The 12,914-nt window shown below is 48.3% G+C and overlaps 1 protein-coding gene across 5 annotated transcripts in view; it reads right to left on the bottom strand.

The window, feature by feature from the left end:
* Nucleotides 1-12,914, bottom strand: part of Sfswap (splicing factor SWAP) — a 71,809-nt gene that overhangs the window by 5,018 nt on the left and 53,877 nt on the right. For 3 of the 5 annotated variants that reach the window (XM_021163135.2, XM_029477215.1, XM_029477216.1), the window contains exons 14-16: nt 12,036-12,301; nt 7,115-7,267; nt 5,925-6,050 (exon numbers count right to left, since the gene is read on the bottom strand). In XM_021163135.2, coding sequence (XP_021018794.1) covers nt 5,925-6,050; nt 7,115-7,267; nt 12,036-12,301 — 545 coding nt within the window. The remainder of the gene's footprint in view (nt 1-5,924; nt 6,051-7,114; nt 7,268-12,035; nt 12,302-12,914) is intronic. The other 2 variants (XM_021163130.1, XM_021163132.2) reach the window with 1 other exon arrangement.

The following is a 12,914-nucleotide window of genomic DNA, read 5'->3' as shown; positions in this document are numbered from 1 at the left end:
CTGTCCTGGAACTCACTTTGTAGACCAGGCTGGCCTCGAACTCAGAAATCCACCTGCCTCTGCCTCCCGAGTGCTGGGATTAAAGACATGCGCCACCACGTCCGGCTCCTGTCTGGCTTTTTATATACATCCTGTAGATAGAGCTCAAGTCTTCCTGCTTGTGTGGCAGGTACCTTACTGAGAGAGCCATCTCCCCAGCTACCAGGGTTCTCTCCATCCTAAGCAGTCCCAGGCACACACAGTTTTCTGGTTCTGGCTTGTGCATTTAGATGCTGATCTAAACTGAACTAACATGTATAGTTTGTTCTTTCTCATTGCAGTGTTCAGTAGGCTGAGCAGGTTTCACTGGAGAACTCTCCAGTCCCCCTGAACTGCTTCAGTGCTGTGGTCTAGCCACAGGCCCAGGCCGCAGCGTGGGCTCTGAGGGTGTCACGGTCTCAGTGCTGTGGTCTATCTAACCAGAGGCCCAGGCTGCAGTGTGGGCTCTGAGGGTGTCACGGTCAGTGCTTCAGCATGAAGCTTGACTTTTCCTGCCACGGAGATCTAGGAGGTCAAAGAACTCCACCTTTGTCCTTTGACTGTCATGGTCTCAGAAGGCGTAGGGGTGGTTGGATCCACAGAGCACAGGACAAGAGCTGTGAGCACAGGACAAGAGCTGTGAGCAGTACCGTTTGCTAGAGTTGAGGAGAGGCTGTTTCTCAGAGTACTGGTCTGTGACCACGAATACGCACAGCATCCTTGCCGGCTTATGGATTAGTCAATATGGTTGGACGTGAGTGGGAAGTGCCCATCTCTCCACTGAGAAGGTGGATGAGCGAGTGGTAACCTGATTCCTGCATACTGGATTCACCGGGAAAAACAGGTTGGAACTGGTAGCAAGGTTCCAAGATGTAAATTCCAGTTCCTAAACTGGATTTTCCTAAACAGACGAGGAACCAATCAAATGATGGCCTCCTGTCACTTTGGGACTTTGTCCATCTCTCAGAAAGAAAGAATTTCCTTATTATCCATTTACAAGTCTGTAGGCCATTCCTGCTTGTCAGCCTAACCACAGATCAATTCTTTGACTACTTTTGCTTGCAGTGTCTCAGCTCACTTTCACGAGTCCCTCCCTAGCTTCTGCTTTGCCGCTGACTGGCTCTTTCCCCAGACTCTGGCCACACTCCGACACTGCCTTCCTCTTGGAGTATAAGGTAGACATTAGAGAAAGCGATGTCTTTCCTAGCTGGCACCGACACGGAAGAAAGGCCATGCTTCCACGTTCCACACTTCCAGGCATGGCTGACTCTTTCTCAATGACTGCTTCTCTCAGCAGGCGTGCGTGGGGTGTGCTGTAAACCCACCCGTGGCTTTCCATACTGTCGTCTCAGGTCTCTGACACACTGCACCACTGTCCAGGTCAATGCTGTGCCCCTGGGCCACTGGCCATGGCTGCAAGTCTGTGTCTATCTGCTTGCACTGTATCCTGCTGTCACTCTCCCAAGCACTGAAGAGCCATTGTTGCACTTTGCACACTTTGAACATCACATCTCAATGACAAAACACCTGCCTCAGAGTTAGCTGTCACCTTCTTGCCATGAGAACAGAGAAGTACATCTTCCTTGCCTTTTAAGATCTGTTAGTGTGTGTGTGTGTGTGTATATATATATTTTAAGATTTATTTACTATATGTAAGTACACTGCAGCTGTCTTCAGACACACCACAAGAGGGCGTCAGATCTTATTACAGATGGTTGTGAGCCACCATGTGGTTGCTGGGATTTGAACTCAGGACCTTTGGGAGAACAGTCAGTACTCTTAACCACTGAGCTATCTCTCCAGCCCCAGTATATTTATTTTTAAAGTGTCTTATTTTTTGAGTCAAAAGTTCCACTTAGTCCAGGCTAGCTTCAAACAGGCCATGTAGCAGAGATGACCCCTCTGCTCCTGCTGCCCCCACTTAACACCTTCCTGAAGATAGGCTCTGTTTATGCCCAAGACTGAGCCAAGGTCTTGAGTCCCCTACCAACTGAGCTAACCCAGGCCCTAAACTGTCTCTCATAAAGTGGGGTCCATGGTGGAGAGCTTTGTTTAGCTACGAGAGGCCTTGGCTTCACCCCTAGCACTGCTCATACCCCCAAGTCTCCAAAGCCACCTCTTTATAAACAAGCCTAGGACCTGCCTGACCTGCTTATCACCCACCCTCTTCCTCCTTTGTTTTCCTTTCCTTATCTGCTATTTTCTTTTGAATGAAGTATTTTTAATGTTTTATATCCTCTTAGCTTTTATTCATTTACTTAAAAACATTTTTTTTTAAAATTTTTTTTTGTTTTTTTGAGACAGGGTCTCACTACTGTAGGCTGACTGTCCTGAACTGTATATACCAGGCTGGCCTCTGTCTCTGTGTGTACTACCCCTGGTTTCCTCTCACCCTCGAAGACATTTATATTTACTTATTTTGTGTGTGCACATACATACTTGTTTGTGTGTGTGTGTCTGTGCTAAGGCCCACATGTGGGGGTCAGAGAACAGATTGTGGGTGTCGTTCTCTCTTCTAACATGTGAGTTTCTGGGATCACACCCAGGCTGGTAGGCTTGGCAGCAGGCGCCATCCCCACCCTGTTTGCTTTCCAGCTAAGTCTTCCTGGTTGTTGAAGGAACTGTAAGGCACATCCTCTCATTTTTCCAAGGTCACCTTGAATGAGTAACACTCAAGCACACCGAGAGCCTTTCAGCTGTTAACTTCAGATGCTATGCCAGATGCAGTGCTTTGTATCAGGAGTGCAGTGGCAAGAAGCCATTCCTACGTTCCTTCTTTCCTTCAGTACCACACCAGGGCATCCTGTTGACAACAGTGGGAATTCCGTGGGCTCTAGTGAAACATGACTCACTGTCCACGCTCATGCTGTCTGCGGATGCTGGCACTGCGTTCTTGCTTTGACAGTGTCTCATAAACTTGTTCAGCTATGGATAACCTCGATCTCTTGATGCTATCTTCTGTGTGTTCAATGGCGAGGTCACAGGTGGGCACTGCTATGCTCTGTCTACCAGACTGCACTCTAAAAATGTGCATCAGGCTCAGGGCCTGATCTCCAAACCCTCACTAACAAGAAGTGGGGTGGGCTGGAGAGACGACTCAGTGGGCAAGAGCACCCACTGCTCTTCCAGAGGCCCCGAGTTCAATTTCTCAAAGCCATATAGCAGCTCACAACCATGTGTAACTCCAGTTCTCTTCCGGCCTCAGCAGGCACCAAGCACACATGTGATGCACAGGCATGCCGACATTCATGCACATAAATAATTAGATAAAAATAAAATGAAAAGAGCCGGGGCAAGAAAGGCAGGAAGGATCTGGACACTGGTATCTGAGGAGCACCACAGCCCGCGGAAGAACAATGTGACATCTGGCCTGGAGGCTCCTGGAGTCTGTCACAATCAGACAGAATAAGGGAACAGGAAATTGTACAGTCTACCTGTCCAGAGCAGTGCTGGACAAGGGAGGGGGGGCCAGCTGACAACAGAGTAGAGAAGGTAGCCATTCTGGCCGTCACTGACTATCGTGGCAGAAGGCTGCTGGGAAGAGAGCTCACGTGCTTGCTCAGTGCCCACTGGAAGGTGAGCTGCTTGGTCAGAGGTCAGGGCAGAGGCAGCTTTACCTGAGGGACCAGGTGCACCATCACTAAGGTGCTCCTTCCATGCCGAGGACCACGATCCCACAGCACTGCTGGCCTGCATTCTTTTGCAACAGAGGTGGAGTGGGTGGAGCCAGAGGGAAGCAGAAGAGGACATGCAGCCAAGTGAGCAGCTGAACGAATGTGTGAGGTGCTTTCAGTACCACATTAAGACTCGTAGTTAGTGGGCAGAGCAGTGGTGGAATGCACCTTTGATCCCAGTACTAGGGAGGCAGAGGCAGGCAAATCTCTTGAGTTTGCAGGCCAGTCTGGTCTACAGAGGGAGTTTTAGTACAGCCAGGGCTACATAGGAAAAAAAAAAAAACCCACCTGTTTTGAAAAAAAAAACAAAAAACAAAACACAAAAGAAAAAGAAAAAGAAAATCCCCAAGCTCCTTAGTTAGCTATAATCAGTCTGTCCAATAGTGCAAAAAGAGCACAGCAGCATACCTTCCATCTAGGTGATGCCAAGTATCAGAATTAGCACAGGCCAGACCTACCCGCTGAGATGGCGGTGTGGAGGGAGGGAGAGTGCCTGACACAGGACTGAACGGGGCGGGACAGGATGGCACTGCACGTGGAGCAGCTCCAGTGCTCAGCTGTCTGCCTCTTCCTATCCTTTTAGGACAACCGTGCTCGAGCAGAAGGCTCAGAGGCCTCATAAGTCCTATGCCTAAGATGGGGATGGCTCCCAGCACTGTGGACACCGGCCCTCTTCCACCTTCTCCCATCATCTCTCTTTGAACGTAAAGGTTAATTTGAGGGCAAAGCAAGAATTCTTCTGTTGAGAAAGATCTTTTGCTGTAAAAATTAATTTTAGACCATGCCCTTTACATATACCAAAGGTGATGATGAACTTCAAATGTTAAACCACTTGCTTCAGGAATGAATCCTGTGTATTGCAGTAGCTGGGAGGATTACAGAGGCTGGAATGTAATTTATAAATGTGAACTTGTATTGCAACCCTTTGCTAAAACTCATCAGCCTCATGTTCCTCTGCTGGCTTCTCAGGTAACAGAGAATGATCTCCTTCCCCAGTCAACAGGCTGCCTGTGACCAGCTAGCAGGCTGCTCCTTCACCTTAGGCTGCCTACTCTACCCATGTCCTCTAGGTAGCACTGTGGACAATGGGCAATAGCTGGGGCCCCAAGGTCCACGGTTTATCTGTAATCCCGGGTTTGTCCCCCACAGATTCTAGCCCTTTCTGGCTGTTTTTCCCATGACAACTCCTTCCCAACTGGGAACTAGAGTGATCCATTAGGTGACACTCACTACTGTTGGAAACAGAGGAAGATGCTCCAGGGCAGCACTCATGCTGGAAACATGACTCCCATGGAGTGGCGGCCCCCACTGCAGCCAGAGTCTAGATTTCCAACATCTTTCAAAAGCCTATACATAAACCACTTGGTCTCTAGAGGGCTGCTGCAGGGAGGGACTAGTACCTTCAAGAGGGACCTAGTGGAAGGTGGTAGGTCACTAGGGACATGCCCCCTGCAGAGGGACCAACCTTTAGGCTTTTGGCCCTAACATGCTCCCACAACAATTCACTGCCTCAGCACAGGCCCAAAGCAACAGGACTAACATACAGAGACCCCCAAAGCTGATCAAAATAACCCCTCACTCTCTATAAGCTGATTTACTCAGGCAATGCGCTATAGAGATGCAAGGGGACCAACACAGCCAACAGAAGCAGGCACCACAGAGTGTACACAGGTTTCCCAAAGTTAGACAAGAGAGGGCAGGGCAGCTTGGGGTTCTCACTAGGTGGAGGTACAAGGAAACTATGGCTCACAGGGTAAAAGGGTGTCCCTGGCTACCAGGAGCTAGGTTCAAATTTAGTGGCTCTATAACCACTTTGGCTGACCTCCCTGTTAGCCTTACAATGGATACAGAAGTGATCCAGGGTCACAGCCTGGATCTATTCTTTGCCCTGCTCCAGTGGTCATTACTGGAGACAAAGCAGGACACTGAGAAAAGATGTCTATTTTTTCTTAGTTGACCCCTGTTCCCTGAAGACAGCTGGGAGGGACTGGGGTAGATTCAGCAGAGATAGCAAGGGCCCTGGGTTAGTGTTAAGGAAGAGCAGGGTCCAGAGAAAAGCCATTTGAGGGTTCCACAGGCATGGACACATTGTGCCCTGGAACCCACATGATCCCAAGAGACAGCCCTACTGAAGAAAGGGACTGCACCCTTTCATTATCTGTGACTCTTTCACACAGGTGACAGACACCAAGACTTCAGACACGTTTTTCCCTGTGAGACATGGTAGCCTACCTGGAACGGGTCCTTTTCCTGCTGACTCCAGGGCTGCCGCTCATCCGGTAGGCTGTAGGGACACTCCTTTCTTCCCGCCGTCTCTCAGGAGAGTGAGCTCTCCTTCTTGGGGACCGAGACCGTGACCTAGACAGACAACAAAGTAGACTTTAGCTCTGTCTGAGGCCTGGTCTGTGTGGTGTGCACCTCCCTAGCATGAGGCGAAAGAGACCTCAGTCTGAGATGCAGGCTGCGCAGATGGGCCCTGCATCTTTAGAGGCTGTGCATCCTGACACCAGCTTGGAGGTACAGGACCTCTCCCCACCCCTGCCTGCACTACAGCAAGGCTCAGGTCTTCAGGAGGCTGCGGCTTGAGCCTCCCTGCTCCTGCCTTGTGCTCTCTCCCAGCCTGGGACTTTCAACTCCCTGAATCCATTCCTATGCTCAGGCAGGGAAAGGCGCCTAGATACTGGCAGTAGGGAGAAACTAAAGGTTGAGAAGCTAAGAACTGCAGGTTGCACCATGACATTCCTCCTGTTACTCATCTCAGGCCATGGACCTGAGATGAGGGGCAGGAGGCATCAGGACCATACTGCAGACCCACTGGCATGAAGCCCAAACCCTGCACCTGCTCAAAACATGATACCCTCGTGACAGTCTGACTACTTTAAGTCTATGGGAGGTTTCATGGACCAAAAAAAAAAAAATCTAAGAATACTTATACTTTTTTTATTTTGATTCATGCCGGGATATACTCCACAAATAGCAAGACAGACCCTCAAGTCCCTCTCACCCTTTGTGAATCTGGAGGTCCTTAATAAAGGGTTCCTCAACAATGGTTTGAGACTTTTATGTTCTCCGACCATCTGCTATTTCAGGAAAATGTGCAGTAAGCAGAAATTTAGGGGGAAAAAAGCCCTCCCAAACCCGAACTCTCTTTGTTCAGTTTCCATGACAACCTACTCAAAAACATTATTAAGAGAGCAGTTTGACTTCAAAATTTGAAAAAGTTCTTCACTGAATCATTCTAAACAGAATGAGTTCCTCCCTCCCAATAAAAACAACACACAGTTGTTCAGGAATCAAGTTTTGGTCATATCCTGGTCCCCATGAGCCCGTGCTGGCCTCTCCAGCCGGGCTGGTCTAGGTGGCGTGCCTCCCCAGACCTTCCCTAGGCTACACAGACTACAGAGGTGGGGGCAGTCAGACACCTTGACGGTTTACCAGGTTTCCCCTCAAAAGAGCTCCAGGAGTCAAAGCTGCTCGAGGCCGAGGCTGCCTGAGAACTCTCCTGCTGTGCTGCCGCCACTGCCGAGCTGCTGGGACAAGGCTCCACACTCAAGATCCCTGGGGAGGCTGAGGGCCTGCGGTCGGAGGCACATACTTCACATTCAGAATGAAATGTGCCGGGCTGGGTGCTACCAGAGCCATGAGAAAGCTCCGCTCACTCAAAGCTTTAGCACCTATGGATGCTTAGCATAGAATTCTACAATAAACTCAACAATTAGGAAAAATAAGTTAGTTTTAAATGCCTGCAGATTCAAAACGTTGAAGTACAATACTGTTTTGCAGTGGCCATTAGTAGTAAGAATTTTTCAGAACACAGCGGCTGTTCCCAGTAGAGTGCAACTCTCCTGGGAAGGAAGCCCTGCTCAGAACAGGGCACCAAGTAACAGCCAGCAATTCTGCGGGTTTCACTGTAATCAAGTAAGCCTTAATGCTTTTAATTTTGTTAACCAGGCTCTTAATATTGATGCCAGGACAGGGCAAGAGCCAGGAATTTCAGCCTACGAGTAAATCAGTAGTGTGATGTCACCACAGGCCTTCTTAAAGAAGACAAACTGGTCTGAATTTAAAACTTCCAGGCACAGTGCAACAAAGACATCCCTTTCTGAATGACCACAATGCTTTGCTTTCGGAAGCAGGAAATTTTTAATGATAAAACTCCAAACTATTGTCGGGATGCCAGTGTCTGCACCCATACCAACCACTTCTACTGCTCCTCTCCCTGCTCTGGCTTCTCACAGCTGTGGGACATCAACAGTGACTCGGAAGCCAGGCTGTGGATCTAACCCACCAGGAACTGGCTACGGCTGTGAAGGTTAACTGCACTGGGGCCAAGCTCCCCTCTGTTTATCCCATTCACAGGTTTGGCATTGTTAAGAGCAGGTATCTGAGCCTTTCCTAGCTTGGCCACAGGTCACCCCAACATAAAACTATCACCTATACCCACAGGAATACAGAAGTTCTAACCATACCCTTTCTTCCTTTAAAAGACAGTTTTGGGGGTTAAATTTCCTTTTCTAGTTTGTTATAGTTTACCACTGGAAAACGGATAGTAAAAGACTCAACAATTTAAAACTAAAATAGAATGTCAATGTTATAGAACCTCAATGCCTGTACAAGTTCTTCGTGGCTATTTTGTTTGCTTCTTTTTTGTTTTTGTTTTGTTTTGTTTTGAGACAGGGTTTCTCTGTGTAGTCTTGACTGTCCAGGAACTTGTTCTGCCTCCGGATTGCTGGGAATAAAAGTGTGTGCCACCACTGCCAGCTTTCTTACCAAATGCTAAATGGAACCAGCAAAGTCAAACAAAGTCCCATTACCTTGCACCCCTCCCTCATTTGAAGGAATGTATGGAGTTCTCCTTAAAGAATGTCTTTATCAAGCAGACCCTCTCCAATGGCTGGTGTTCAGACACTCAGCTCAACACTTGAATACTAAGGGGAAATGACTTCAGAAGTTAGCAGGTAAGCATGCCTTCATGCGTCCCTGGTGTAAGTCAGTGCAGTGACCCCACACCATTACACATGATTTACCTGCGTGCCTGCTGCCTCACTTCAGTGAGACTGAAAGCTGTACCCAGCACAAGGGCAAGCAGGAGCTGCACCATGGACAAGATCTACCCTTTGGTCAGTGCTGACCCAGATCCTCAGAACCACCATGCTTTCTGAGGGACTGAGTTATGAAACTGAAGTGTTTCATTGTGGAGAACTTGCCTTTGCAGATCCAAAGCCACCTACAGATTGGACATATGGAGTAAGCAAAGCTTCTGTCCTACAAGCACATCACACAGTAAACGAAAATCAGACTGTCCTGCATTTTATGTGGGACCAGAGCCACTTAGTATAGGGAAGATTATGCATTTCGGTTGCAGTATGCTACCACAGGAGGATGCCAACAACTGCAGCATTTTACTTTGAGCTGGCAGTCATTTAAAAATGACCACTTAGGCTGTGTCAGGCCTGAAAAATAAGTCTGGCAAGGATGGCCTATTGTAGATGTTACCATGGTAATGGGTTCCTCTACCTGAAAGGATAGCTAAAGATAAGATAATGACAGCATCACCAGCATTTTCTTCACTATGGTTAGAATGTCAACAGCTCATAGTAATATGGAGCCTGCTCTCTTGTTTCAGCCACAACTGCAACCTTTTATTTGGTGTTTTCTGTCTTAGTATGGACGGCAGGCTGGCACAAGACATGCTTACTTCTCCTGCCTCGGTCTGGGTGCGGGGAGCATAGGCATGGCTACTTCCCCTTCCATAACCACGGCTTTCCAGCTGCTTCCATCCTGGGAATGAGAGTGCTGCAGGGCCTGCAGTGGGCAACATGACCCTATCTCATAAAGAGGACTGAGGCTGAGGCCTGCCATGCAGCCAGGGACTGTGCCTTCCAAGGGCCCCATTCCAGCTTTCAGTGTTGTGTGGACAGACAGCAGCTAAGAGGGGGCCACAGTGCAAATCACTTACTCTGCAGCAAGCCTTGTCTTGGTATTCTATCTAAACTGTAAAACCAAACACTAACGATGGACTTCTCTCCCGAGGTAAAGTACCTGTGTTATTTAACCAGATAAACCAAAAGCCTCTTTTCTGATCCTCCCTCAGCCACCGAAACGGAAGTTTGGGGGCTTTGAGAATAACCAGCCCTGACACTGTCAAACATTTTCATTGAAGGTCAAATTGAGATGAAATAATGGCCAGAAAAATTTCAGCTTCATTTTGTCTTTTAACTGAGAATTAGACTAAGTAGTAGGGTTTTGTTCCTTAGACCTGTAGACACTAAGATGTAAAGTGTTATGAATAATGCACCTGTACAAAATATGCAAATCTAAGCCTACTGCAAACTCAGGTTGGACAGGCAGAGGACAGGTAAGAACAGGTCAGTGGCAGTCTTCATGCCACACACTGAGATGAACACAGCGAGCCAGAGCTGGGAACCCTCTCTATTGGTTCAAGGCCTGAGAGTCATGAGGGAATTGTTCTTCCCTTGTCTGAACCCTGGAGTAGAGGAAACCAGGGAGAACTGACTGGCCAGTGTGAGATGACGGGTTGGTATAGCTCTGTAGTTTGGATCTGGAACATAAATTCTGGGGGTGCTAAAAAATAAATAAATAAATAAATAGATAAAAATAAAACATGACAGCAAACCTGTTCATTTTTCTAAGAAATATCATGGGTCCTGCGTGTGCACAGTTAACGGTTCAGAATGTTGCACTTCCAAGAACTAGAGCCAAGGGCTCTCCATGAAGACAAACCTACCCCGATGAGGACAGGTCAGACACTTGTCAACCCCAGGCTTGGTGTGGGCAAAGGAGAAAGCACACCACTTTACCACATCAGAGAGAACACTGCACTGCGCATCCAGGAACACAGGACACCAGTGCCTATGAATAGTATTTACAGCACGGGTACCTGGGCTTAATGAATGCTGGGGTGAGGTCACCTGATCAGAGTCCAGGACATCAGAAACCCAGGGCAGGGTGAGAACTAAAGGCTGGACAGGCGCTCTCAATCTCCATCACACTACCAAATGCTGAGCTGCATTTTCAAGCCTTCAGAACTAAGGGGATGCCATGGCATCCTTTAAGTACAAGTTTACTAACTCTGTTGACAGCAATGCCGAGCTGCTTCCTGGACCCCTGGCACCTTGGGCAGAAGGCTTGCTGGTAGACTGCTGGAGAGGCAGCAGGTTAAGAGACATAGATGCACACTGGTGCCTCATTCATTCTCACTTCAGACATTGTGCGGAACATCTGAGCACAGCTTGAGTGGGGGAAAAGCTGCACCGCTTCAGCCACAAGCACTCAGCACAGGCAAGTTTATTCATACAAAAGACTCCAGCATGCCAGCCTAGGAATTTCTACAACTCAACACACGTGCCAGGCTCACTTCAGAACGTGTAAAACACTCATCTCCCACTCCCTAGGAGGCAGTCACCTGTTCTTAAATCTACTCTATGGTTAAAAATAGTCCTGGACACCTTGATCCTCCTGCCTCCCTCCTCCAGGCACTAGGACCATGGGCAAGTGTCACCATGCTCACCTACAATTTCCATTTTTACAAATCTTGGTGGGAGGGAGAGACTAACTCGTTTTATGTGTGTTTGTGACTGTATGTTTGTGTGTGTATGCACGCTCACGTTCATGTGTAAGTCAGAGGGCAACTTGGGTGTTCTTCCTCAGAAGCCATTGTGGGGTTTTTGTTTGTTTTGACTTTTGAGCCTGGTCTCACTATGTAGCCCTAGTCAGCCTACAACTTGCTATACAGACCAGGTTGGCCTTGAACTCACAGTGATCCTCCTGCCTTTGTCTTTTGAGTACTAGGAGTAAAGGTTTATGCCCTCACATCCATCCCGTTCACCTGATTTTATGAGACAAGGTTCCTCACTGGCCTGGATTTTGCTCAGTAGGCTGGGCTGGCTAGACAATGAGCCCCTCTGTGCCCACCTCCCCTATGCTAGGATTAGAGGCAGGCACCAGCATGCTCGGCTTCTTCACTCAAGTCCTCACGCTCAACAGCAGGATGTACTGACTGAGCTACAACCCCAGTGTAGCTTAGACTGGCCTTGAACTGGAGATCTTCTTGTTTCCACCTTGAGTGAATAGTGAAGTTTAAGTAAGCTATGCAGAGATAAGAAGCATAAATGAATCATTTAACCTGCAGTGACAGCTGAGCTCTGAAGTCTCAGCAATGTTCTTTTAAAAAAATCTTTGGATTTGCAAGACACACACATTCTCCCACACACACTCTAGCCTGTGCTCTTTTTAAATTCTGCTGGCTTTATAGGGTAGCAGGAAGCGGCTCAGAGTGTAGGGCGGATGGGAGCAAGAAGGCTTGAGTGCCGGCACACCTACCTCGACCGCCGCACTGTCCGGTAGGCACTGGGCAGGGAGTGCTTTGCTTTTGAGTGGGATCTAGACCTGGGCTTGGAAGACGAGTGGTACTTGGGAGAGCGGGACCTCGTCCGAGACCGTTTTTTGTGCTTCTTCTTCTTTTTCTCTCTTTCTTCTTCTCTTGGTGGGTCTCTGCATCTGTTTGAAGGCCTTTCTGGAGGCTTCCCCTCCAACATGGGCAGAGTTCTACCACCAACCAGCAGAGGACAGGGCATGACACCAGTTTCCTGGAAACAGAAAAGTGAATGTGTAGGTGTCAACCGAGAACACAACGCTCTGGGCAGATAGTTCTTGACTCTGAGGAAAGAAGACCTTTCAGTGGACATATATAAAAATCCCCTTCTGTGTGAGCTGGATCAAACCTGTTATTGAAGCATGTGGGAGGCAGAGAGAAGAAAACTGCTTTGAGTTTGAAGCCTGCTTGGACTACAAAGTTAATTCTAGACTGGCCTAGGTTAGAGTGAGTTTGTCTCAAAAGACTCTCTCTGGCCTTTCAGGAGAAATGTAGTTTGAAGTAGTCATTCAATACTATACATGGAAGAATTCTCATTTGTGCCTAGAAGATTTAATAGTAAGGTTTATGGAAAACTTCAAGGTAGATGCTCTGTGATACCCCCACCCCCCACCCCCCATACTGCTCCAGCTGTCTGGAGCCCTGGGATGGAATGAGGACAGAAGTGGTGTGCACGTGCATTTGTAAACCTGCAACTGTAGGCAGGAGGGCCCTGTCTTCCTGCTTCGCTTGGGCCCACTCTAGAGGCAGCTGGTGAGTTGGTGAGTAGCCCTGCACATGACTCTTACAGAGCTGCTAGCTCACAGTGAAAGCTGCCCAGTGGGCTG

This window comes from Mus caroli, chromosome 5 (assembly GCF_900094665.2).
Source record: "Mus caroli chromosome 5, CAROLI_EIJ_v1.1, whole genome shotgun sequence".
Taxonomy (NCBI): domain Eukaryota; kingdom Metazoa; phylum Chordata; class Mammalia; order Rodentia; family Muridae; genus Mus; species Mus caroli.
This window is presented reverse-complemented; position numbering and strand designations above follow the sequence as displayed.